Source organism: Heptranchias perlo, chromosome 20 (genome assembly GCF_035084215.1).
Source record: "Heptranchias perlo isolate sHepPer1 chromosome 20, sHepPer1.hap1, whole genome shotgun sequence".
NCBI classification, from domain to species: domain Eukaryota; kingdom Metazoa; phylum Chordata; class Chondrichthyes; order Hexanchiformes; family Hexanchidae; genus Heptranchias; species Heptranchias perlo.
The window spans coordinates 46,045,444-46,072,007 of NC_090344.1; the positions used below are offsets into that span (position 1 = coordinate 46,045,444).

Genomic DNA, 26,564 nt, shown 5'->3' on the forward strand with positions numbered 1-26,564 from the left:
GAATAATCTCCAGGACAATGCTGCGAGCAACACCTGGGAGAAAAATCACAGTGGCGTTAAAAAAAAATTGTGTTTTTTTTTTCATTTTCTTTGAACATTTTCCTTTATAAGTTATAAGCAAAGAGGCTGTTTGACCGTTGGGACAGGTTGGGAGGTCATGTGAGGAAACATCCAGGAATACGTCCAACTAGAGTTGGCAACCCTACGAACGGACGGTGTGCTCACCTCAAGTGTTGTGTCTCTCTTTACTGGCAGCTTACCACGCCGTACTTGACCGTGCCACAAAGACAGTGCGAGACGAGCTGGTGAGCCACATCACTCAGTTGCTGGCCTGTTACCGAAAGCACTGTGCCCATTCGTCACCCAGTGGAGGCCAGGTGAGAGTCGTTCCTCGCTATAACTTCAAGCAGTGCAACGGGGGGGGGCGGGTGAGGTGCCGGGTCCGAGTGTCTCTGGGTTTCTCCCCACTGTGAAGTGGCTGCAGGTCGGTGCGGGGAGGGACAGCTCAGTTACCGTGGAGTTGGGATCCACGTGCGACACTTGAATTCTTCACACAGTGAGTTCCTAATCACCGGTGTGGCCTTGGCGGAGAGGTCCCTGGTGGTTTCGAGGGGCTTCTGGACCAGTAGAAGTGTAAAGGGGGGGGGGCGGTGGAAAATGTGGAGCCACTCCCAGCACCCCCCCCCACCCCCCCCCCCCCGCCGCCCCGGCAGCAGATCTCTTGCCCCCCCCGCCCCCTTCTCAAAACCCTGGGGACGCCTCACATCAGAAGGGGGACTTTGAAAAGGCAAGAGTACCCGACAAAATAAACATGAGCCGATGCACCACTGAAAAAAATGATCCCTCAGTTTGTGACACTAACACAACATGGCACCAGTGTTGCTGTTTAGTGAAAGCATCTGTCGCTGCATTTGGCAACGGTGGCAGAAGTAATGCCAGGTTTAGCCCCTGCCGTGCTTGCGGAATGCAGGGCAGAGGCGCTGCTTGGATGTAACTTAACTGCTGCCCACAACCAGCGGGAGATGGCGGGCGGCCATTCTCAGTCTGTTGCTGGGTCAGGAGCAAGCAGCGTGAGACCTTGAGGACAACGATCCTCGGACTGGTGAGGGAGCCTGTGCACTGTGTGAGTCGCCTGTGGTACCGACTGTCAGAACTTGTTACTTCCTGTGCGCAGGATACATTTCACAACCCGCCAGTGTGAGGCAGCAACCATTTCCCTGTTCATTGTTATTGGGCCCCTTGGAGGCAGGAAACACAGTACTGCTGCGAGCACTGGATGGCCCAGTTGGTTTAACACACTGACCTTTCACCTCGCTCATGGCTTTGAGTCCAGCCGAGATGGAAGTTTCCCCTCTGTTGATTGCAGGGCTCAGTGTTAAATGGGTTTCACCGCTCCTGAAACGATGGCTGATAAGGGGAAAGAGAAAATGTTGCACGGGTGGGTTATGGTGAGGCCAGGCTGAGGCCTGTTGCTGCTGTACAGCCTTACTCTAGCACCAACCCTGTTACACCCAGCCAGTGACCAGTTCCCTGAGCTGACAAACGTTAACCACTGAACAAGCGAAAACGCAAAACACGTCACTCAGCCTTGAAGTCAGGACTAATTGCCGCCACCTTAACATTCGGGCTAATTCTGATCTCTTGATGCCAACAGCTGGTCATGCCACAGTTTCTGAAAGTCTTTCCTCTTTACCTGAACTGTGTGCGCAAGAGTAGTGTGCTGCTCCCAGGGGCGGACGTCTCCATCGATGAGCGGGCCTACCTCAGGCAGCTGGTCATGTCAATGGACATCGCACAAACCAACGTCTTCTTCTACCCCCGCCTTTTACCAATAGTAAGTATCACAGTCGTGCTGGCAACGGGCAGGGCTCCATTGAAATCTCAGCCATTCAGAAGGGAGGCTATCAGTGTAAGCTAGCCTTTTAGCAGAGAACGAGTTCGACGAGTGATGTCGAGTTGGAGGCGTGCAGTGTAACTCGGGTGGAAATAGGCTGCCTTGCCTGATAGGATGTGGGGTTCAGAGCTCAGCTCGGGGACCCCATGGGTTGGCACCATTCCCATTTTCAGGATGTGGAATTAAAGGAGAAAGGGAACGTCACCCAATAAATTGTGGGGCCCTTGTGCCCTCCCCAGTGGCGAGGCACAGGCCTCTAAGTGTCCAACTACAGATCGAAATGGTTGCCAACTCTTGAATGTCACAAATGGCGACACTGTTCGTTTTGTGCTTTCAGACTGCTGGTCAGAGGCGACTTGGGAGCAGCTGTCGGAAGTGATATCTTCCAATGAATGACTTTATTTAGTTAGACTCCACTGATAACACAGATATCCTCGAGGACTCAATGTTTGGCAGGACTTGTTCACAACAACTTGCATTTATTAACGTAGTAAAACGTCCCAAGGTGTTGAAGCCAAACAAATTGAAACCAAATAATTTGTCATTTTATTAATTTGAACGGTTAATGAGATTTTATTTTTCCATCCTAATCCCCCTGTTAAGGGAGTTGCTCATAAACACGACATATTATTAAAGCACTTTCTTTGATGCTTTGCACTTTCAGCACTTCTGACACCATGTTATCTTGTTAAGGGAGGAAAGGGGGTCTTAATAAGTGAACAATAAAGGAAAAACAATGCTTCTTATAGCGATTAAACAACTTTGCGTAAAGTAGCGATCAATAAATTACTGTTAGTTCACTCCTCCATGCAGACTGACTCACTCCAGTCTGGATCGAACTAGTTGCTGCTTGATTGTAACATTCATACTTAAAGAAATTCACTAAAAGCTTATATTCAAATCGATAAATCACAGATCCAACCAGATTCATTCAACCTATATTATTCGAGAGAGAGGAGATGGGAGCATGTGGAGAGAGAGGAGATGGGAACATGTGGAGAGAGAGGAGATGGGGGCATGTGGAGAGAGAGGAGATGGGAGCATGTGGAGAGAGAGGAGATGGGAGCACGTCGAGAGAGAGGAGAGATGGGAGCATGTGGAGAGAGAGGAGATGGGAGCATGTGGAGAGAGAGGAGAGATGGGAGCATGTCGAGAGAGAGGAGATGGGAGCACGTCGAGAGAGAGGAGAGATGGGAGCATGTCGAGAGAGTGGAGATGGGAGCATGTCGAGAGAGAGGAGAGATGGGAGCATGTCGAGAGAGAGGAGATGGGAGCACGTCGAGAGAGAGGAGAGATGGGAGCATGTCGAGAGAGAGGAGATGGGAGCATGTCGAGAGAGAGGAGATGGGAGCATGTCGAGAGAGAGGAGATGGGAGCACGTCGAGAGAGAGGAGAGATGGGAGCATGTCGAGAGAGAGGAGAGATGGGAGCATGTCGAGAGAGAGGAGAGATGGGAGCATGTCGAGAGAGAGGAGATGGGAGCACGTTGAGAGAGGAGATGCGAGCATGTCGAGAGAGAGGAGAGATGGGAGCATGTCGCGAGAGAGGAGAGATGGGGGCATGTCGAGAGAGTGGAGATGGGAGCATGTCGAGAGAGAGGAGAGATGGGAGCATGTCGAGAGAGGAGATGGGAGCATGTCGAGAGAGAGGGGATGGGAGCATGTCGAGAGAGAGGAGATGGGAGCATGTCGAGAGAGAGGAGATGGGAGCATGTCGAGAGAGAGGAGATGGGAGCATGTGGAGAGAGAGGAGATGGGAGCACGTCGAGAGAGAGGAGATGGGGGCATGTCGAGAGAGAGGAGAGATGGGAGCATGTCGAGAGAGAGGAGAGATGGGAGCATGTCGAGAGAGAGGAGATGGGAGCACGTTGAGAGAGGAGAGATGGGAGCATGTCGAGAGAGAGGAGATGGGGGCATGTCGAGAGAGAGGAGAGATGGGAGCATGTCGAGAGAGAGGAGAGATGGGAGCATGTCGAGAGAGAGGAGATGGGAGCACGTTGAGAGAGGAGAGATGGGAGCATGTCGAGAGAGGAGATGGGAGCATGTCGAGAGAGAGGAGATGGGGGCATGTCGAGAGAGAGGAGATGGGAGCACGTCGAGGGAGAGGAGAGATGGGAGCATGTCGAGAGAGAGGAGAGATGGGAGCATGTCGAGAGAGAGGAGATGGGAGCACGTTGAGAGAGGAGAGATGGGAGCATGTCGAGAGAGGAGATGGGAGCATGTCGAGAGAGAGGAGATGGGGGCATGTCGAGAGAGAGGAGAGATGGGAGCATGTCGAGAGAGAGGAGAGATGGGAGCATGTCGAGAGAGAGGAGAGATGGGAGCATGTCGAGAGAGAGGAGATGGGAGCACGTTGAGAGAGGAGAGATGGGAGCATGTCGAGAGAGGAGATGGGAGCATGTCGAGAGAGAGGAGATGGGAGCACGTCGAGAGAGAGGAGATGGGAGCACGTCGAGAGAGAGGAGATGGGAGCACGTCGAGAGAGAGGAGATGGGAGCATGTCGAGAGAGAGGAGATGGGAGCATGTCGAGAGAGAGGAGATGGGGGCATGTCGAGAGAGAGGAGATGGGAGCATGTCGAGAGAGAGGAGATGTGAGCATGTCGAGAGAGAGGAGAGATGGGAGCACGTCGAGAGAGAGGAGATGGGAACATGTCGAGAGAGAGGAGATGGGAGCATGTCGAGAGAGAGGAGATGGGAGCATGTCGAGAGAGAGGAGATGGGAGCATGTCGAGAGAGAGGAGAGATGGGAGCATGTCGAGAGAGAGGAGATGGGAGCATGTCGAGAGAGAGGAGATGGGAGCACGTCGAGAGAGGAGATGGGAGCATGTCGAGAGAGAGGAGATGGGAGCATGTTGAGAGAGAGGAGAGATGGGAGCACGTCGAGAGAGAGGAGATGGGAGCATGTCGAGAGAGAGGAGATGGGAGCATGTCGAGAGAGAGGAGATGGGAGCATGTCGAGAGAGAGGAGAGATGGGAGCACGTCGAGAGAGAGGAGAGATGGGAGCATGTCGAGAGAGAGGAGAGATGGGAGCATGTCGAGAGAGAGGAGATGGGAGCATGTTGAGAGAGAGGAGATGGGAGCATGTTGAGAGAGAGGAGAGATGGGAGCATGTCGAGAGAAAGGAGATGGGAGCATGTCGAGAGAGAGGAGATGGGAGCATGTCGAGAGAGGAGAGTTGGGAGCATGTCGAGAGAGAGGAGAGATGGGGGCATGTCGAGAGAGAGGAGAGATGGGGGCATGTCGAGAGAGGAGATGGGAGCATGTCGAGAGAGGAGATGGGAGCACGTCGAGAGAGAGGAGATGGGAGCATGTCGAGAGAGAGGAGATGGGGGCATGTCGAGAGAGAGGAGAGATGGGAGCATGTCGAGAGTGGAGAGAGATGGGAGCATGTCGAGAGAGAGGAGATGGGAGCATGTTGAGAGAGAGGAGAGATGGGAGCATGTCGAGAGAAAGGAGATGGGAGCATGTCGAGAGAGAGGAGATCGGAGCATGTCGAGAGAGGGGAGATGGGAGCATGTCGAGAGAGGAGAGATGGGGGCATGTCGAGAGAGAGGAGATGGGGGCATGTCGAGAGAGAGGAGAGATGGGAGCATGTCGAGAGAGAGGAGATGGGGGCATGTCGAGAGAGAGGAGAGATGGGAGCATGTCGAGAGAGAGGAGAGATGGGGGCATGTCGAGAGAGAGGAGATGGGAGCATGTCGAGAGAGAGGAGATGGGAGCATGTCGAGAGAGAGGAGAGATGGGGGCATGTCGAGAGAGAGGAGATGGGAGCATGACGAGAGAGAGGAGAGATGGGAGCATGTCGAGAGAGAGGAGAGATGGGACCAAGTCGAGAGACGGGAGATGGGAGCACGTCGAGAGAGAGGAGAGATGGGAGCATGTCGAGAGAGAGGAGATGGGAGCACGTCGAGAGAGAGGAGAGATGGGAGCATGTCGAGAGAGAGGAGATGGGAGCATGTCGAGAGAGAGGAGATGGGAGCATGTCGAGAGAGAGGAGATGGGAGCACGTCGAGAGAGAGGAGAGATGGGAGCATGTCGAGAGAGAGGAGAGATGGGAGCATGTCGAGAGAGAGGAGAGATGGGAGCATGTCGAGAGAGAGGAGATGGGAGCACGTTGAGAGAGGAGATGCGAGCATGTCGAGAGAGAGGAGAGATGGGAGCATGTCGCGAGAGAGGAGAGATGGGGGCATGTCGAGAGAGTGGAGATGGGAGCATGTCGAGAGAGAGGAGAGATGGGAGCATGTCGAGAGAGGAGATGGGAGCATGTCGAGAGAGAGGGGATGGGAGCATGTCGAGAGAGAGGAGATGGGAGCATGTCGAGAGAGAGGAGATGGGAGCATGTCGAGAGAGAGGAGATGGGAGCATGTGGAGAGAGAGGAGATGGGAGCACGTCGAGAGAGAGGAGATGGGGGCATGTCGAGAGAGAGGAGAGATGGGAGCATGTCGAGAGAGAGGAGAGATGGGAGCATGTCGAGAGAGAGGAGATGGGAGCACGTTGAGAGAGGAGAGATGGGAGCATGTCGAGAGAGAGGAGATGGGGGCATGTCGAGAGAGAGGAGAGATGGGAGCATGTCGAGAGAGAGGAGAGATGGGAGCATGTCGAGAGAGAGGAGATGGGAGCACGTTGAGAGAGGAGAGATGGGAGCATGTCGAGAGAGGAGATGGGAGCATGTCGAGAGAGAGGAGATGGGGGCATGTCGAGAGAGAGGAGATGGGAGCACATCGAGGGAGAGGAGAGATGGGAGCATGTCGAGAGAGAGGAGAGATGGGAGCATGTCGAGAGAGAGGAGATGGGAGCACGTTGAGAGAGGAGAGATGGGAGCATGTCGAGAGAGGAGATGGGAGCATGTCGAGAGAGAGGAGATGGGGGCATGTCGAGAGAGAGGAGAGATGGGAGCATGTCGAGAGAGAGGAGAGATGGGAGCATGTCGAGAGAGAGGAGAGATGGGAGCATGTCGAGAGAGAGGAGATGGGAGCACGTTGAGAGAGGAGAGATGGGAGCATGTCGAGAGAGGAGATGGGAGCATGTCGAGAGAGAGGAGATGGGAGCACGTCGAGAGAGAGGAGATGGGAGCACGTCGAGAGAGAGGAGATGGGAGCATGTCGAGAGAGAGGAGATGGGAGCATGTCGAGAGAGAGGAGATGGGGGCATGTCGAGAGAGAGGAGATGGGAGCATGTCGAGAGAGAGGAGATGTGAGCATGTCGAGAGAGAGGAGAGATGGGAGCACGTCGAGAGAGAGGAGATGGGAACATGTCGAGAGAGAGGAGATGGGAGCATGTCGAGAGAGAGGAGATGGGAGCATGTCGAGAGAGAGGAGATGGGAGCATGTCGAGAGAGAGGAGAGATGGGAGCATGTCGAGAGAGAGGAGATGGGAGCATGTCGAGAGAGAGGAGATGGGAGCACGTCGAGAGAGGAGATGGGAGCATGTCGAGAGAGAGGAGATGGGAGCATGTCGAGAGAGAGGAGAGATGGGAGCACGTCGAGAGAGAGGAGATGGGAGCATGTCGAGAGAGAGGAGATGGGAGCATGTCGAGAGAGAGGAGATGGGAGCATGTCGAGAGAGAGGAGAGATGGGAGCACGTCGAGAGAGAGGAGAGATGGGAGCATGTCGAGAGAGAGGAGAGATGGGAGCATGTCGAGAGAGAGGAGATGGGAGCATGTTGAGAGAGAGGAGATGGGAGCATGTTGAGAGAGAGGAGAGATGGGAGCATGTCGAGAGAAAGGAGATGGGAGCATGTCGAGAGAGAGGAGATGGGAGCATGTCGAGAGAGGAGAGTTGGGAGCATGTCGAGAGAGAGGAGAGATGGGGGCATGTCGAGAGAGAGGAGAGATGGGGGCATGTCGAGAGAGGAGATGGGAGCATGTCGAGAGAGGAGATGGGAGCACGTCGAGAGAGAGGAGATGGGAGCATGTCGAGGGAGAGGAGATGGGGGCATGTCGAGAGAGAGGAGAGATGGGAGCATGTCGAGAGTGGAGAGAGATGGGAGCATGTCGAGAGAGAGGAGATGGGAGCATGTTGAGAGAGAGGAGAGATGGGAGCATGTCGAGAGAAAGGAGATGGGAGCATGTCGAGAGAGAGGAGATCGGAGCATGTCGAGAGAGGGGAGATGGGAGCATGTCGAGAGAGGAGAGATGGGGGCATGTCGAGAGAGAGGAGATGGGGGCATGTCGAGAGAGAGGAGAGATGGGAGCATGTCGAGAGAGAGGAGATGGGGGCATGTCGAGAGAGAGGAGAGATGGGAGCATGTCGAGAGAGAGGAGAGATGGGGGCATGTCGAGAGAGAGGAGATGGGAGCATGTCGAGAGAGAGGAGATGGGAGCATGTCGAGAGAGAGGAGAGATGGGGGCATGTCGAGAGAGAGGAGATGGGAGCATGACGAGAGAGAGGAGAGATGGGAGCATGTCGAGAGAGAGGAGAGATGGGACCAAGTCGAGAGACGGGAGATGGGAGCACGTCGAGAGAGAGGAGAGATGGGAGCATGTCGAGAGAGAGGAGATGGGGGCATGTCGAGAGAGAGGAGAGATGGGAGCATGTCGAGAGAGAGGAGAGATGGGGGCATGTCGAGAGAGAGGAGATGGGGGCATTTCGAGAGAGGAGAGATGGGAGCATGTCGAGAGAGAGGAGAGATGGGTGCATGTCGAGAGAGAGGAGAGATGGGGGCATGTCGAGAGAGAGGAGATGGGAGCATGACGAGAGAGAGGAGAGATGGGAGCATGTCGAGAGAGAGGAGAGATGGGACCAAGTCGAGAGACGGGAGATGGGAGCACGTCGAGAGAGAGGAGAGATGGGAGCATGTCGAGAGAGAGGAGAGATGGGGGCATGTCGAGAGAGAGGAGAGATGGGGGCATGTCGAGAGAGGAGATGGGAGCATGTCGAGAGAGGAGATGGGAGCACGTCGAGAGAGAGGAGATGGGAGCATGTCGAGAGAGAGGAGATGGGGGCATGTCGAGAGAGAGGAGATGGGAGCATGTCGAGAGAGAGGAGATGGGAGCATGTCGAGAGAGAGGAGAGGTGGGAGCATGTCGAGAGAGGAGATGGGAGCACGTCGAGAGAGAGGAGATGGGAGCATGTCGAGAGAGAGGAGATGGGAGCATGTCGAGAGAGAGGAGATGGGAGCATGTCGAGAGAGGGGAGAGATGGGAACATGTCGAGAGAGAGGAGAGATGGGAGCATGTCACGAGAGAGGAGATGGGAGCACGTTGAGAGAGGAGATGGGGGCATGTCGAGAGAGAGGAGATGTGATCATGTCGAGAGAGAGCAGAGATGGGAACATGTCGAGAGAGAGCAGAGATGGGAACATGTCGAGAGAGAGGAGAGATGGGAGCATGTCACGAGAGAGGAGATGGGAGCACGTCGAGAGAGGAGAGATGGGGGCATGTCGAGAGAGAGGAGATGTGAGCATGTCGAGAGAGAGGAGATGGGAGCACGTCGAGAGAGAGGAGATGGGAGCATGTCGAGAGAGGAGAGATGGGAGCATGTCGAGAGTGGAGAGAGATGGGAGCATGTCGAGAGAGGAGAGATGGGAGCATGTCGAGAGAGAGGAGATGGGGGCATGTCGAGAGAGGAGAGATGGGAGCATGTCGAGAGTGGAGAGAGATGGGAGCATGTCGAGAGAAAGGAGATGGGAGCATGTCGAGAGAGAGGAGATGGGAGCATATCGAGAGAGGAGAGATGGGAGCATGTCGAGAGTGGAGAGAGATGGGAGCATGTTGAGAGAGAGGAGATGGGAGCATGTTGAGAGAGAGGAGAGATGGGAGCATGTCGAGAGAAAGGAGATGGGAGCATGTCGAGAGAGAGGAGATGGGAGCATGTTGAGAGAGAGGAGATGGGAGCATGTTGAGAGAGAGGAGAGATGGGAGCATGTCGAGAGAGAGGAGATGGGAGCATGTCGAGAGAAAGGAGATGGGAGCATGTCGAGAGAGAGGAGATCGGAGCATGTCGAGAGAGGAGAGATGGGAGCATGTCGAGAGAGAGGAGAGATGGGAGCATGTCGAGAGAGAGGAGAGATGGGGGCATGTCGAGAGAGAGGAGATGGGAGCATGACGAGAGAGAGGAGAGATGGGAGCATGTCGAGAGAGAGGAGAGATGGGACCAAGTCGAGAGACGGGAGATGGGAGCACGTCGAGAGAGAGGAGAGATGGGAGCATGTCGAGAGAGAGGAGAGATGGGGGCATGTCGAGAGAGAGGAGAGATGGGGGCATGTCGAGAGAGGAGATGGGAGCATGTCGAGAGAGGAGATGGGAGCATGTCGAGAGAGGAGATGGGAGCACGTCGAGAGAGAGATGGGAGCACGTCGAGAGAGAGGAGATGGGAGCATGTCAAGAGAGGAGAGATGGGAGCATGTCGAGAGAGGAGATGGGAGCATGTCGAGAGAGAGGAGATGGGAGCATGTCGAGAGAGAGGAGAGATGGGAGCATGTCGAGAGAGAGGAGATGGGAGCATGTCGAGAGAGAGGAGAGATGGGGGCATGTCGAGAGAGAGGAGATGGGAGCATGTCGAGAGAGAGGAGATGGGAGCATGTCGAGAGAGAGGAGAGATGGGAGCATGTCGAGAGAGAGGAGATGGGAGCATGTCGAGAGAGAGGAGATGGGAGCATGTCGAGAGAGAGGAGAGATGGGAGCATGTCGAGAGAGAGGAGAGATGGGAGCATGTCGAGAGAGAGGAGAGATGGGAGCATGTCGAGAGAGAGGAGATGGGAGCATGTCGAGAGAGGAGAGATGGGAGCATGTCGAGAGAGAGGAGATGGGAGCATGTCGAGAGAGAGGAGAGATGGGAGCATGTCGAGAGAGAGGAGATGGGAGCATGTCGAGAGAGGAGAGATGGGAGCATGTCGAGAGAGAGGAGATGGGAGCATGTCGAGAGAGAGGAGATGGGAGCATGTCGAGAGAGAGGAGATGGGAGCATGTCGAGAGAGAGGAGAGATGGGAGCACGTCAAGAGAGAGGAGATGGGAGCAGGTCGAGAGAGAGGAGAGATGGGAGCACGTCGAGAGAGAGGAGAGATGGGAGCATGTCGAGAGAGAGGAGAGATGGGAGCATGTCGAGAGAGACGAGATGGGAGCACGTTGAGAGAGGAGATGGGAGCATGTCGAGAGAGAGGAGAGATGGGAGCATGTCGAGAGAGAGGAGAGATGGGAGCATGTCGAGAGAGACGAGATGGGAGCACGTTGAGAGAGGAGATGGGAGCATGTCGAGAGAGAGGAGAGATGGGAGCATGTCGAGAGAAAGGAGATGGGAGCATGTCGAGAGAGAGGAGATCGGAGCATGTCGAGAGAGGGGAGATGGGAGCATGTCGAGAGAGGAGAGATGGGGGCATGTCGAGAGAGAGGAGATGGGGGCATGTCGAGAGAGAGGAGAGATGGGAGCATGTCGAGAGAGAGGAGATGGGGGCATGTCGAGAGAGAGGAGATGGGGGCATGTCGAGAGAGAGGAGAGATGGGAGCATGTCGAGAGAGAGGAGAGATGGGGGCATGTCGAGAGAGAGGAGAGATGGGGGCATGTCGAGAGAGAGGAGAGATGGGGGCATGTCGAGAGAGGAGATGGGAGCATGTCGAGAGAGGAGATGGGAGCACGTCGAGAGAGAGGAGATGGGAGCATGTCGAGAGAGAGGAGATGGGGGCATGTCGAGAGAGGAGATGGGAGCATGTCGAGAGAGGAGATGGGAGCATGTCGAGAGAGGAGATGGGAGCACGTCGAGAGAGAGGAGATGGGAGCATGTCGAGAGAGAGGAGATGGGGGCATGTCGAGAGAGAGGAGATGGGAGCATGTCGAGAGAGAGGAGATGGGAGCATGTCGAGAGAGAGGAGAGGTGGGAGCATGTCGAGAGAGGAGATGGGAGCACGTCGAGAGAGAGGAGATGGGAGCATGTCGAGAGAGAGGAGATGGGAGCATGTCGAGAGAGAGGAGATGGGAGCATGTCGAGAGAGGGGAGAGATGGGAACATGTCGAGAGAGAGGAGAGATGGGAACATGTCGAGAGAGAGGTGAGATGGGAGCATGTCACGAGAGAGGAGATGGGAGCACGTTGAGAGAGGAGAGATGGGGGCATGTCGAGAGAGAGGAGATGTGATCATGTCGAGAGAGAGCAGAGATGGGAACATGTCGAGAGAGAGCAGAGATGGGAACATGTCGAGAGAGAGGAGAGATGGGAGCATGTCACGAGAGAGGAGATGGGAGCACGTCGAGAGAGGAGAGATGGGGGCATGTCGAGAGAGAGGAGATGTGAGCATGTCGAGAGAGAGGAGAGATGGGGGCATGTCGAGAGAGAGGAGAGATGGGGGCATGTCGAGAGAGAGGAGATGTGAGCATGTCGAGAGAGAGGAGATGGGAGCACGTCGAGAGAGAGGAGATGGGAGCATGTCGAGAGAGGAGAGATGGGAGCATGTCGAGAGTGGAGAGAGATGGGAGCATGTCGAGAGAGGAGAGATGGGAGCATGTCGAGAGAGAGGAGATGGGGGCATGTCGAGAGAGGAGAGATGGGAGCATGTCGAGAGTGGAGAGAGATGGGAGCATGTCGAGAGAAAGGAGATGGGAGCATGTCGAGAGAGAGGAGATGGGAGCATGTCGAGAGAGGAGAGATGGGAGCATGTCGAGAGTGGAGAGAGATGGGAGCATGTTGAGAGAGAGGAGATGGGAGCATGTTGAGAGAGAGGAGATGGGAGCATGTTGAGAGAGAGGAGAGATGGGAGCATGTCGAGAGAAAGGAGATGGGAGCATGTCGAGAGAGAGGAGATCGGAGCATGTCGAGAGAGAGGAGAGATGGGGGCATGTCGAGAGAGAGGAGATGGGAGCATGACGAGAGAGAGGAGAGATGGGAGCATGTCGAGAGAGAGGAGAGATGGGACCAAGTCGAGAGACGGGAGATGGGAGCACGTCGAGAGAGAGGAGAGATGGGAGCATGTCGAGAGAGAGGAGAGATGGGGGCATGTCGAGAGAGAGGAGAGATGGGGGCATGTCGAGAGAGGAGATGGGAGCATGTCGAGAGAGGAGATGGGAGCACGTCGAGAGAGAGATGGGAGCACGTCGAGAGAGAGGAGATGGGAGCATGTCAAGAGAGAGGAGAGATGGGAGCATGTCGAGAGAGGAGATGGGAGCATGTCGAGAGAGAGGAGATGGGAGCATGTCGAGAGAGAGGAGAGATGGGAGCATGTCGAGAGAGAGGAGAGATGGGGGCATGTCGAGAGAGAGGAGATGGGAGCATGTCGAGAGAGAGGAGATGGGAGCATGTCGAGAGAGAGGAGAGATGGGAGCATGTCGAGAGAGAGGAGATGGGAGCATGTCGAGAGAGAGGAGATGGGAGCATGTCGAGAGAGAGGAGAGATGGGAGCATGTCGAGAGAGAGGAGAGATGGGAGCATGTCGAGAGAGAGGAGAGATGGGAGCATGTCGAGAGAGAGGAGATGGGAGCATGTCGAGAGAGGAGAGATGGGAGCATGTCGAGAGAGAGGAGATGGGAGCATGTCGAGAGAGAGGAGAGATGGGAGCATGTCGAGAGAGAGGAGATGGGAGCATGTCGAGAGAGGAGAGATGGGAGCATGTCGAGAGAGAGGAGATGGGAGCATGTCGAGAGAGAGGAGATGGGAGCATGTCGAGAGAGAGGAGATGGGAGCATGTCGAGAGAGAGGAGATGGGAGCATGTCGAGAGAGAGGAGATGGGAGCATGTCGAGAGAGAGGAGATGGGGGCATGTCGAGAGAGAGGAGATGGGAGCTTGTCGAGAGAGAGGAGATGTGAGCATGTCGAGAGAGAGGAGAGATGGGAGCACGTCGAGAGAGAGGTGATGGGAGCATGTCGAGAGAGAGGAGATGGGAGCATGTCGAGAGAGAGGAGATGGGAGCATGTCGAGAGAGAGGAGATGGGAGCATGTCGAGAGAGAGGAGAGATGGGAGCATGTCGAGAGAGAGGAGATGGGAGCATGTCGAGAGAGAGGAGATGGGAGCACGTCGAGAGAGGAGATGGGAGCATGTCGAGAGAGAGGAGATGGGAGCATGTCGAGAGAGAGGAGAGATGGGAGCACGTCGAGAGAGAGGAGATGGGAGCATGTCGAGAGAGAGGAGATGGGAGCATGTCGAGAGAGAGGAGATGGGAGCATGTCGAGAGAGAGGAGATGGGAGCATGTCGAGAGAGAGGAGAGATGGGAGCACGTCGAGAGAGAGGAGAGATGGGAGCATGTCGAGAGAGAGGAGAGATGGGAGCATGTCGAGAGAGAGGAGATGGGAGCATGTTGAGAGAGAGGAGATGGGAGCATGTTGAGAGAGAGGAGAGATGGGAGCATGTCGAGAGAATGGAGATGGGAGCATGTCGAGAGAGAGGAGATGGGAGCATGTCGAGAGAGGAGAGTTGGGAGCATGTCGAGAGAGAGGAGAGATGGGGGCATGTCGAGAGAGAGGAGAGATGGGGGCATGTCGAGAGAGGAGATGGGAGCATGTCGAGAGAGGAGATGGGAGCACGTCGAGAGAGAGGAGATGGGAGCATGTCGAGAGAGAGGAGATGGGGGCATGTCGAGAGAGAGGAGAGATGGGAGCATGTCGAGAGTGGAGAGAGATGGGAGCATGTCGAGAGAGAGGAGATGGGAGCATGTTGAGAGAGAGGAGAGATGGGAGAATGTCGAGAGAAAGGAGATGGGAGCATGTCGAGAGAGGGGAGATGGGAGCATGTCGAGAGAGGAGAGATGGGGGCATGTCGAGAGAGAGGAGAGATGGGAGCATGTCGAGAGAGGGGAGATGGGAGCATGTCGAGAGAGGAGAGATGGGGGCATGTCGAGAGAGAGGAGATGGGGGCATGTCGAGAGAGAGGAGAGATGGGAGCATGTCGAGAGAGAGGAGATGGGGGCATGTCGAGAGAGAGGAGAGATGGGAGCATGTCGAGAGAGAGGAGAGATGGGGGCATGTCGAGAGAGAGGAGATGGGAGCATGTCGAGAGAGAGGAGATGGGAGCATGTCGAGAGAGAGGAGAGATGGGGGCATGTCGAGAGAGAGGAGATGGGAGCATGACGAGAGAGAGGAGAGATGGGAGCATGTCGAGAGAGAGGAGAGATGGGACCAAGTCGAGAGACGGGAGATGGGAGCACGTCGAGAGAGAGGAGAGATGGGAGCATGTCGAGAGAGAGGAGAGATGGGGGCATGTCGAGAGAGAGGAGATGGGGGCATTTCGAGAGAGGAGAGATGGGAGCATGTCGAGAGAGAGGAGAGATGGGAGCATGTCGAGAGAGAGGAGAGATGGGGGCATGTCGAGAGAGAGGAGATGGGAGCATGACGAGAGAGAGGAGAGATGGGAGCATGTCGAGAGAGAGGAGAGATGGGACCAAGTCGAGAGACGGGAGATGGGAGCACGTCGAGAGAGAGGAGAGATGGGAGCATGTCGAGAGAGAGGAGAGATGGGGGCATGTCGAGAGAGAGGAGAGATGGGGGCATGTCGAGAGAGGAGATGGGAGCATGTCGAGAGAGGAGATGGGAGCACGTCGAGAGAGAGGAGATGGGAGCATGTCGAGAGAGAGGAGATGGGGGCATGTCGAGAGAGAGGAGATGGGAGCATGTCGAGAGAGAGGAGATGGGAGCATGTCGAGAGAGAGGAGAGGTGGGAGCATGTCGAGAGAGGAGATGGGAGCACGTCGAGAGAGAGGAGATGGGAGCATGTCGAGAGAGAGGAGATGGGAGCATGTCGAGAGAGAGGAGATGGGAGCATGTCGAGAGAGAGGAGAGATGGGGGCATGTCGAGAGAGAGGAGAGATGGGAGCATGTCGAGAGAGAGGAGAGATGGGAGCATGTCACGAGAGAGGAGATGGGAGCACGTTGAGAGAGGAGATGGGGGCATGTCGAGAGAGAGGAGATGTGATCATGTCGAGAGAGAGCAGAGATGGGAACATGTCGAGAGAGAGCAGAGATGGGAACATGTCGAGAGAGAGGAGAGATGGGAGCATGTCACGAGAGAGGAGATGGGAGCACGTCGAGAGAGGAGAGATGGGGGCATGTCGAGAGAGAGGAGATGTGAGCATGTCGAGAGAGAGGAGATGGGAGCACGTCGAGAGAGAGGAGATGGGAGCATGTCGAGAGAGGAGAGATGGGAGCATGTCGAGAGTGGAGAGAGATGGGAGCATGTCGAGAGAGGAGAGATGGGAGCATGTCGAGAGAGAGGAGATGGGGGCATGTCGAGAGAGGAGAGATGGGAGCATGTCGAGAGTGGAGAGAGATGGGAGCATGTCGAGAGAGGAGAGATGGGAGCATGTCGAGAGAGAGGAGATGGGGGCATGTCGAGAGAGGAGAGATGGGAGCATGTCGAGAGTGGAGAGAGATGGGAGCATGTCGAGAGAGGAGAGATGGGAGCATGTCGAGAGAGAGGAGATGGGGGCATGTCGAGAGAGGAGAGATGGGAGCATGTCGAGAGTGGAGAGAGATGGGAGCATGTCGAGAGAAAGGAGATGGGAGCATGTCGAGAGAGAGGAGATGGGAGCATGTCGAGAGAGGAGAGATGGGAGCATGTCGAGAGTGGAGAGAGATGGGAGCATGTTGAGAGAGAGGAGATGGGAGCATGTTGAGAGAGAGGAGAGATGGGAGCATGTCGAGAGAAAGGAGATGGGAGCATGTCGAGAGAGAGGAGATGGGAGCATGTTGAGAGAGAGGAGATGGGAGCATGTTGAGAGAGAGGAGAGATGGGAGCATGTCGAGAGAAAGGAGATGGGAGCATGTCGAGAGAGAGGAGATCGGAGCATGTCGAGAGAGGAGAGATGGGAGCATGTCGAGAGAGAGGAGAGATGGGAGCATGTCGAGAGAGAGGAGAGATGGGGGCATGTCGAGAGAGAGGAGATGGGAGCATGACGAGAGAGAGGAGAGATGGGAGCATGTCGAGAGAGAGGAGAGATGGGACCAAGTCGAGAGACGGGAGATGGGAGCACGTCGAGAGAGAGGAGAGATGGGAGCATGTCGAGAGAGAGGAGAGATGGGGGCATGTCGAGAGAGAGGAGAGATGGGGGCATGTCGAGAGAGGAGATGGGAGCATGTCGAGAGAGGAGATGGGAGCATGTCGAGAGAGGAGATGGGAGCACGTCGAGAGAGAGATGGGAGCACGTCGAGAGAGAGGAGATGGGAGCATGTCAAGAGAGGAGAGATGGGAGCATGTCGAGAGAGGAGATGGGAGCATGTCGAGAGAGAGGAGATGGGAGCATGTCGAGAGAGAGGAGAGATGGGAGCATGTCGAGAGAGAGGAGATGGGAGCATGTCGAGAGAGAGGAGAGATGGGAGCATGTCGAGAGAGAGGAGATGGGAGCATGTCGAGAGAGAGGAGATGGGAGCATGTCGAGAGAGAGGAGAGATGGGAGCATGTCGAGAGAGAGGAGAGATGGGAGCATGTCGAGAGAGAGGAGAGATGGGAGCATGTCGAGAGAGAGGAGATGGGAGCATGTCGAGAGAGGAGAGATGGGAGCATGTCGAGAGAGAGGAGATGGGAGCATGTCGAGAGAGAGGAGAGATGGGAGCATGTCGAGAGAGAGGAGATGGGAGCATGTCGAGAGAGGAGAGATGGGAGCATGTCGAGAGAGAGGAGATGGGAGCATGTCGAGAGAGAGGAGATGGGAGCATGTCGAGAGAGAGGAGATGGGAGCATGTCGAGAGAGAGGAGAGATGGGAGCACGTCAAGAGAGAGGAGATGGGAGCAGGTCGAGAGAGAGGAGAGATGGGAGCACGTCGAGAGAGAGGAGAGATGGGAGCATGTCGAGAGAGAGGAGAGATGGGAGCATGTCGAGAGAGACGAGATGGGAGCACGTTGAGAGAGGAGATGGGAGCATGTCGAGAGAGAGGAGAGATGGGAGCATGTCGAGAGAGAGGAGAGATGGGAGCATGTCGAGAGAGACGAGATGGGAGCACGTTGAGAGAGGAGATGGGAGCATGTCGAGAGAGAGGAGAGATGGGAGCATGTCGAGAGAAAGGAGATGGGAGCATGTCGAGAGAGAGGAGATCGGAGCATGTCGAGAGAGGGGAGATGGGAGCATGTCGAGAGAGGAGAGATGGGGGCATGTCGAGAGAGAGGAGATGGGGGCATGTCGAGAGAGAGGAGAGATGGGAGCATGTCGAGAGAGAGGAGATGGGGGCATGTCGAGAGAGAGGAGAGATGGGAGCATGTCGAGAGAGAGGAGAGATGGGGGCATGTCGAGAGAGGAGATGGGAGCATGTCGAGAGAGGAGATGGGAGCACGTCGAGAGAGAGGAGATGGGAGCATGTCGAGAGAGAGGAGATGGGGGCATGTCGAGAGAGGAGATGGGAGCATGTCGAGAGAGGAGATGGGAGCATGTCGAGAGAGGAGATGGGAGCACGTCGAGAGAGAGGAGATGGGAGCATGTCGAGAGAGAGGAGATGGGGGCATGTCGAGAGAGAGGAGATGGGAGCATGTCGAGAGAGAGGAGATGGGAGCATGTCGAGAGAGAGGAGAGGTGGGAGCATGTCGAGAGAGGAGATGGGAGCACGTCGAGAGAGAGGAGATGGGAGCATGTCGAGAGAGAGGAGATGGGAGCATGTCGAGAGAGAGGAGATGGGAGCATTTCGAGAGAGGGGAGAGATGGGAACATGTCGAGAGAGAGGAGAGATGGGAACATGTCGAGAGAGAGGTGAGATGGGAGCATGTCACGAGAGAGGAGATGGGAGCACGTTGAGAGAGGAGAGATGGGGGCATGTCGAGAGAGAGGAGATGTGATCATGTCGAGAGAGAGCAGAGATGGGAACATGTCGAGAGAGAGCAGAGATGGGAACATGTCGAGAGAGAGGAGAGATGGGAGCATGTCACGAGAGAGGAGATGGGAGCACGTCGAGAGAGGAGAGATGGGGGCATGTCGAGAGAGAGGAGAGATGGGAGCATGTCGAGAGAGAGGAGAGATGGGGGCATGTCGAGAGAGAGGAGAGATGGGGGCATGTCGAGAGAGGAGATGGGAGCATGTCGAGAGAGGAGATGGGAGCATGTCGAGAGAGGAGATGGGAGCACGTCGAGAGAGAGATGGGAGCACGTCGAGAGAGAGGAGATGGGAGCATGTCAAGAGAGGAGAGATGGGAGCATGTCGAGAGAGGAGATGGGAGCATGTCGAGAGAGAGGAGATGGGAGCATGTCGAGAGAGAGGAGAGATGGGAGCATGTCGAGAGAGAGGAGATGGGAGCATGTCGAGAGAGAGGAGATGGGAGCATGTCGAGAGAGAGGAGATGGGAGCATGTCGAGAGAGAGGAGAGATGGGAGCATGTCGAGAGAGAGGAGATGGGAGCATGTCGAGAGAGAGGAGAGATGGGAGCATGTCGAGAGAGAGGAGAGATGGGAGCATGTCGAGAGAGAGGAGATGGGAGCATGTCGAGAGAGGAGAGATGGGAGCATGTCGAGAGAGAGGAGATGGGAGCATGTCGAGAGAGAGGAGAGATGGGAGCATGTCGAGAGAGAGGAGATGGGAGCATGTCGAGAGAGGAGAGATGGGAGCATGTCGAGAGAGAGGAGATGGGAGCATGTCGAGAGAGAGGAGATGGGAGCATGTCGAGAGAGAGGAGATGGGAGCATGTCGAGAGAGAGGAGAGATGGGAGCACGTCAAGAGAGAGGAGATGGGAGCAGGTCGAGAGAGAGGAGAGATGGGAGCACGTCGAGAGAGAGGAGAGATGGGAGCATGTCGAGAGAGAGGAGAGATGGGAGCATGTCGAGAGAGACGAGATGGGAGCACGTTGAGAGAGGAGATGGGAGCATGTCGAGAGAGAGGAGAGATGGGAGCATGTCGAGAGAGAGGAGAGATGGGAGCATGTCGAGAGAGACGAGATGGGAGCACGTTGAGAGAGGAGATGGGAGCATGTCGAGAGAGAGGAGAGATGGGAGCATGTCGAGAGAAAGGAGATGGGAGCATGTCGAGAGAGAGGAGATCGGAGCATGTCGAGAGAGGGGAGATGGGAGCATGTCGAGAGAGGAGAGATGGGGGCATGTCGAGAGAGAGGAGATGGGGGCATGTCGAGAGAGAGGAGAGATGGGAGCATGTCGAGAGAGAGGAGATGGGGGCATGTCGAGAGAGAGGAGAGATGGGAGCATGTCGAGAGAGAGGAGAGATGGGGGCATGTCGAGAGAGAGGAGAGATGGGGGCATGTCGAGAGAGAGGAGAGATGGGGGCATGTCGAGAGAGGAGATGGGAGCATGTCGAGAGAGGAGATGGGAGCACGTCGAGAGAGAGGAGATGGGAGCATGTCGAGAGAGAGGAGATGGGGGCATGTCGAGAGAGGAGATGGGAGCATGTCGAGAGAGGAGATGGGAGCATGTCGAGAGAGGAGATGGGAGCACGTCGAGAGAGAGGAGATGGGAGCATGTCGAGAGAGAGGAGATGGGAGCATGTCGAGAGAGAGGAGAGGTGAGCATGTCGAGAGAGGAGATGGGAGCACGTCGAGAGAGAGGAGATGGGAGCATGTCGAGAGAGAGGAGATGGGAGCATGTCGAGAGAGAGGAGATGGGAGCATTTCGAGAGAGGGGAGAGATGGGAACATGTCGAGAGAGAGGAGAGATGGGAACATGTCGAGAGAGAGGTGAGATGGGAGCATGTCACGAGAGAGGAGATGGGAGCACGTTGAGAGAGGAGAGATGGGGGCATGTCGAGAGAGAGGAGATGTGATCATGTCGAGAGAGAGCAGAGATGGGAACATGTCGAGAGAGAGCAGAGATGGGAACATGTCGAGAGAGAGGAGAGATGGGAGCATGTCACGAGAGAGGAGATGGGAGCACGTCGAGAGAGGAGAGATGGGGGCATGTCGAGAGAGAGGAGATGTGAGCATGTCGAGAGAGAGGAGATGGGAGCACGTCGAGAGAGAGGAGATGGGAGCATGTCGAGAGAGGAGAGATGGGAGCATGTCGAGAGTGGAGAGAGATGGGAGCATGTCGAGAGAGGAGAGATGGGAGCATGTCGAGAGAGAGGAGATGGGGGCATGTCGAGAGAGGAGAGATGGGAGCATGTCGAGAGTGGAGAGAGATGGGAGCATGTCGAGAGAAAGGAGATGGGAGCATGTCGAGAGAGAGGAGATGGGAGCATGTCGAGAGAGGAGAGATGGGAGCATGTCGAGAGTGGAGAGAGATGGGAGCATGTTGAGAGAGAGGAGATGGGAGCATGTTGAGAGAGAGGAGAGATGGGAGCATGTCGAGAGAAAGGAGATGGGAGCATGTCGAGAGAGAGGAGATGGGAGCATGTCGAGAGAGAGGAGATGGGAGCATGTCGAGAGAGAGGAGATGGGAGCATGTCGAGAGAGAGGAGAGATGGGAGCACGTCAAGAGAGAGGAGATGGGAGCAGGTCGAGAGAGAGGAGAGATGGGAGCACGTCGAGAGAGAGGAGAGATGGGAGCATGTCGAGAGAGAGGAGAGATGGGAGCATGTCGAGAGAGACGAGATGGGAGCACGTTGAGAGAGGAGATGGGAGCATGTCGAGAGAGAGGAGAGATGGGAGCATGTCGAGAGAGAGGAGAGATGGGAGCATGTCGAGAGAGACGAGATGGGAGCACGTTGAGAGAGGAGATGGGAGCATGTCGAGAGAGAGGAGAGATGGGAGCATGTCGAGAGAAAGGAGATGGGAGCATGTCGAGAGAGAGGAGATCGGAGCATGTCGAGAGAGGGGAGATGGGAGCATGTCGAGAGAGAGGAGATGGGGGCATGTCGAGAGAGAGGAGAGATGGGAGCATGTCGAGAGAGAGGAGATGGGGACATGTCGAGAGAGAGGAGAGATGGGAGCATGTCGAGAGAGAGGAGAGATGGGGGCATGTCGAGAGAGAGGAGATGGGAGCATGTCGAGAGAGAGGAGATGGGGGCATTTCGAGAGAGGAGAGATGGGAGCATGTCGAGAGAGAGGAGAGATGGGAGCATGTCGAGAGAGGGGAGAGATGGGGGCATGTCGAGCGAGAGGAGATGTGAGCATGACGAGAGAGAGGAGAGATGGGAGCATGTCGAGAGAGAGGAGAGATGGGACCAAGTCGAGAGACGGGAGATGGGAGCACGTCGAGAGAGAGGAGAGATGGGAGCATGTCGAGAGAGAGGAGATGGGGGCATGTCGAGAGAGGAGATGGGAGCATGTCGAGAGAGGAGATGGGAGCACGTCGAGAGAGAGGAGATGGGAGCATGTCGAGAGAGAGGAGATGGGGGCATGTCGAGAGAGAGGAGATGGGAGCATGTCGAGAGAGGAGATGGGAGCATGTCGAGAGAGGAGATGGGAGCACGTCGAGAGAGAGGAGATGGGAGCATGTCGAGAGAGAGGAGATGGGGGCATGTCGAGAGAGAGGAGATGGGAGCATGTCGAGAGAGAGGAGAGGTGGGAGCATGTCGAGAGAGGAGATGGGAGCACGTCGAGAGAGAGGAGATGGGAGCATGTCGAGAGAGAGGAGATGGGAGCATGTCGAGAGAGAGGAGATGGGAGCATGTCGAGAGAGGGGAGAGATGGGAACATGTCGAGAGAGAGGAGAGATGGGAACATGTCGAGAGAGAGGAGAGATGGGAGCATGTCACGAGAGAGGAGATGGGAGCACGTTGAGAGAGGAGAGATGGGGGCATGTCGAGAGAGAGGAGAGATGGGAACATGTCGAGAGAGAGCAGAGATGGGAACATGTCGAGAGAGAGGAGAGATGGGAGCATGTCACGAGAGAGGAGATGGGAGCACGTTGAGAGAGGAGATGGGGGCATGTCGAGAGAGAGGAGATGTGATCATGTCGAGAGAGAGCAGAGATGGGAACATGTCGAGAGAGAGCAGAGATGGGAACATGTCGAGAGAGAGGAGAGATGGGAGCATGTCACGAGAGAGGAGATGGGAGCACGTCGAGAGAGGAGAGATGGGGGCATGTCGAGAGAGAGGAGATGTGAGCATGTCGAGAGAGAGGAGATGGGAGCACGTCGAGAGAGAGGAGATGGGAGCATGTCGAGAGAGGAGAGATGGGAGCATGTCGAGAGTGGAGAGAGATGGGAGCATGTCGAGAGAGGAGAGATGGGAGCATGTCGAGAGAGAGGAGATGGGGGCATGTCGAGCGAGGAGAGATGGGAGCATGTCGAGAGTGGAGAGAGATGGGAGCATGTCGAGAGAGAGGAGATGGGAGCATGTTGAGAGAGAGGAGATGGGAGCATGTTGAGAGAGAGGAGAGATGGGAGCATGTCGAGAGAAAGGAGATGGGAGCATGTCGAGAAAGAGGAGATGGGAGCATGTTGAGAGAGAGGAGATGGGAGCATGTCGAGAAAGAGGAGATGGGAGCATGTTGAGAGAGAGGAGAGATGGGAGCATGTCGAGAGTGGAGAGAGATGGGAGCATGTCGAGAGAAAGGAGATGGGAGCATGTCGAGAAAGAGGAGATGGGAGCATGTTGAGAGAGAGGAGAGATGGGAGCATGTCGAGAGAAAGGAGATGGGAGCATGTCGAGAGAGAGGAGATCGGAGCATGTCGAGAGAGGAGAGATGGGAGCATGTCGAGAGAGAGGAGAGATGGGAGCATGTCGAGAGAGAGGAGAGATGGGGGCATGTCGAGAGAGAGGAGATGGGAGCATGACGAGAGAGAGGAGAGATGGGAGCATGTCGAGAGAGAGGAGAGATGGGACCAAGTCGAGAGATGGGAGATGGGAGCACGTCGAGAGAGAGGAGAGATGGGAGCATGTCGAGAGAGAGGAGAGATGGGGGCATGTCGAGAGAGAGGAGAGATGGGGGCATGTCGAGAGAGGAGATGGGAGCATGTCGAGAGAGGAGATGGGAGCATGTCGAGAGAGGAGATGGGAGCACGTCGAGAGAGAGATGGGAGCACGTCGAGAGAGAGGAGATGGGAGCATGTCAAGAGAGAGGAGAGATGGGAGCATGTCGAGAGAGGAGATGGGAGCATGTCGAGAGAGAGGAGATGGGAGCATGTCGAGAGAGAGGAGAGATGGGGGCATGTCGAGAGAGAGGAGCTGGGAGCATGTCGAGAGAGAGGAGATGGGAGCATGTCGAGAGAGAGGAGAGATGGGAGCATGTCGAGAGAGAGGAGATGGGAGCATGTCGAGAGAGAGGAGATGGGAGCATGTCGAGAGAGAGGAGAGATGGGAGCATGTCGAGAGAGAGGAGAGATGGGAGCATGTCGAGAGAGAGGAGAGATGGGAGCATGTCGAGAGAGAGGAGATGGGAGCATGTCGAGAGAGGAGAGATGGGAGCATGTCGAGACAGAGGAGATGGGAGCATGTCGAGAGAGAGGAGAGATGGGAGCATGTCGAGAGAGAGGAGAGATGGGAGCATGTCGAGAGAGAGGAGATGGGAGCATGTCGAGAGAGGAGAGATGGGAGCATGTCGAGAGAGAGGAGATGGGAGCATGTCGAGAGAGACGAGAGATGGGAGCACGTCAAGAGAGAGGAGAGATGGGAGCATGTCGAGAGAGAGGAGAGATGGGAGCATGTCGAGAGAGAGGAGATGGGAGCATGTCGAGAGAGAGGAGATGGGAGCACGTCGAGAGAGAGGAGAGATGGGAGCATGTCGAGAGAGAGGAGATGGGAGCATGTCGAGAGACAGGAGATGGGAGCATGTCGAGAGAGAGGAGAGATGGGAGCATGTCGAGAGAGAGGAGAGATGGGAGCATGTCGAGAGAGAGGAGAGATGGGAGCACGTCGAGAGAGAGGAGATGGGAGCATGTCGAGAGAGAGGAGAGATGGGAGCATGTCGAGAGAGGAGAGATGGGGGCATGTCGAGAGAGAGGAGAGATGGGAGCATGTCGAGAGAGGAGATGGGAGCACGTCGAGAGAGAGGAGATGGGAGCATGTCGAGAGAGAGGAGAGATGGGAGCACGTCGAGACAGAGGAGATGTGAGCATGTCGAGAGAGAGGAGATGGGAGCATGTCGAGAGAGAGGAGATGGGAGCACGTTGAGAGAGGAGATGGGAGCATGTCGAGAGAGAGGAGAGATGGGAGCATGTCGAGAGAGGAGAGATGGGGGCATGTCGAGAGAGAGGAGAGATGGGAGCACGTCGAGAGAGAGGAGAGATGGGAGCATGTCGAGAGAGAGGAGAGATGGGAGCATGTCGAGAGAGAGGAGATGGGAGCATGTCGAGAGAGAGGAGAGATGGGAGCATGTCGAGAGAGAGGAGATGGGAGCATGTCGAGAGAGAGGAGAGATGGGAACATGTCGAGAGAGAGGAGATGGGAGCATGTCGAGAGAGAGGAGAGATGGGAGCATGTCGAGAGAGAGGAGAGATGGGAGCATGTCGAGAGAGAGGAGAGATGGGAGCATGTCGAGAGAGAGGAGATGGGACCATGTCGAGAGAGAGGAGAGATGGGAGCATGTCGAGAGAGAGGAGAGATGGGAGCATGTCGAGAGAGAGGAGATGGGAGCATGTCGAGAGAGAGGAGAGATGGGAACATGTCGAGAGAGAGGAGATGGGAGCATGTCGAGAGAGAGGAGAGATGGGAGCATGTCGAGAGAGAGGAGAGATGGGAGCATGTCGAGAGAGAGGAGATGGGAGCATGTCGAGAGAGAGGAGATGGGAGCACGTTGAGAGAGGAGATGGGAGCATGTCGAGAGAGAGGAGATGGGGGCATGTCGAGAGAGGAGAGATGGGAGCATGTCGAAAGAGAGATGGGAGCATGTCGAGAGAGTGGAGAGATGGGAACATGTCACGAGAGTGGAGATGGGAGCATGTCGAGAGAGAGGAGATGGGAGCATGTCGAGAGAGAGGAGATGGGAGCACGTTGAGAGAGGAGATGGGAGCATGTCGAGAGAGAGGAGATGGGAGCATGTCGAGAGAGAGGAGATGGGAGCATGTCGAGAGAGAGGAGATGGGAGCATGTCGAGAGAGAGGAGAGATGGGAGCATGTCGAGAGAGAGGAGATGGGAGCATGTCGAGAGAGAGGAGATGGGAGCACGTTGAGAGAGGAGATGCGAGCATGTCGAGAGAGAGGAGAGATGGGAGCATGTCGAGAGAGGAGATGGGAGCATGTCGAGAGAGATGGGATGGGAGCATGTCGAGAGAGAGATGGGAGCACGTCGAGAGAGAGGAGATGGGAGCATGTCGAGAGAGAGGAGAGATGGGAGCACGTCGAGAGAGAGGAGATGGGAGCATGTCGAGAGTGGAGAGAGATGGGAGCATGTCGAGAGAGAGGAGATGGGAGCATGTCGAGAGAGAGGAGATGGGAGCATGTCGAGAGAGAGGAGAGATGGGAGCATGTCGAGAGAGGAGAGATGGGAGCACGTCGAGAGAGAGGAGAGATGGGAGCATGTCGAGAGAGGAGATGGGAGCATGTCGAGAGAGAGGAGAGATGGGAGCATGTCGAGAGAGGAGATGGGAGCATGTCGAGAGAGAGGAGAGATGGGAGCATGTCGAGAGAGGAGATGGGAGCATGTCGAGAGAGAGGAGAGATGGGAGCATGTCGAGAGAGGAGATGGGAGCATGTCGAGAGAGAGGAGAGATGGGAGCATGTCGAGAGAGAGGAGATGGGAGCATGTCGAGAGAGAGGAGATGGGGGCATGTCGAGAGAGAGGAGATGGGGGCATGTCGAGAGAGAGGAGATGGGAGCATGTCGAGAGAGAGGAGAGATGGGAGCATGTCGAGAGAGGAGAGATGGGAGCACGTCGAGAGAGAGGAGACGGGATCATGTCGAGAGAGAGGAGAGATGGGAGCATGGTGAGAGAGGAGAGATGGGAGCATGTCGAGAGAGAGGAGAGATGGGAGCATGTCGAGAGAGGAGATGGGAGCATGTCGAGAGA

General features: G+C 55.7%; 1 protein-coding gene across 1 annotated transcript in view; it reads left to right on the top strand.

Moving 5' to 3' along the window:
- Positions 1-26,564, top strand: part of LOC137335797 (protein transport protein Sec24C-like) — a 101,402-nt gene that overhangs the window by 31,510 nt on the left and 43,328 nt on the right. The window contains exons 18-19 of the mRNA XM_068001217.1: positions 256-377; positions 1,655-1,834. Coding sequence (XP_067857318.1) covers positions 256-377; positions 1,655-1,834 — 302 coding nt within the window. The remainder of the gene's footprint in view (positions 1-255; positions 378-1,654; positions 1,835-26,564) is intronic.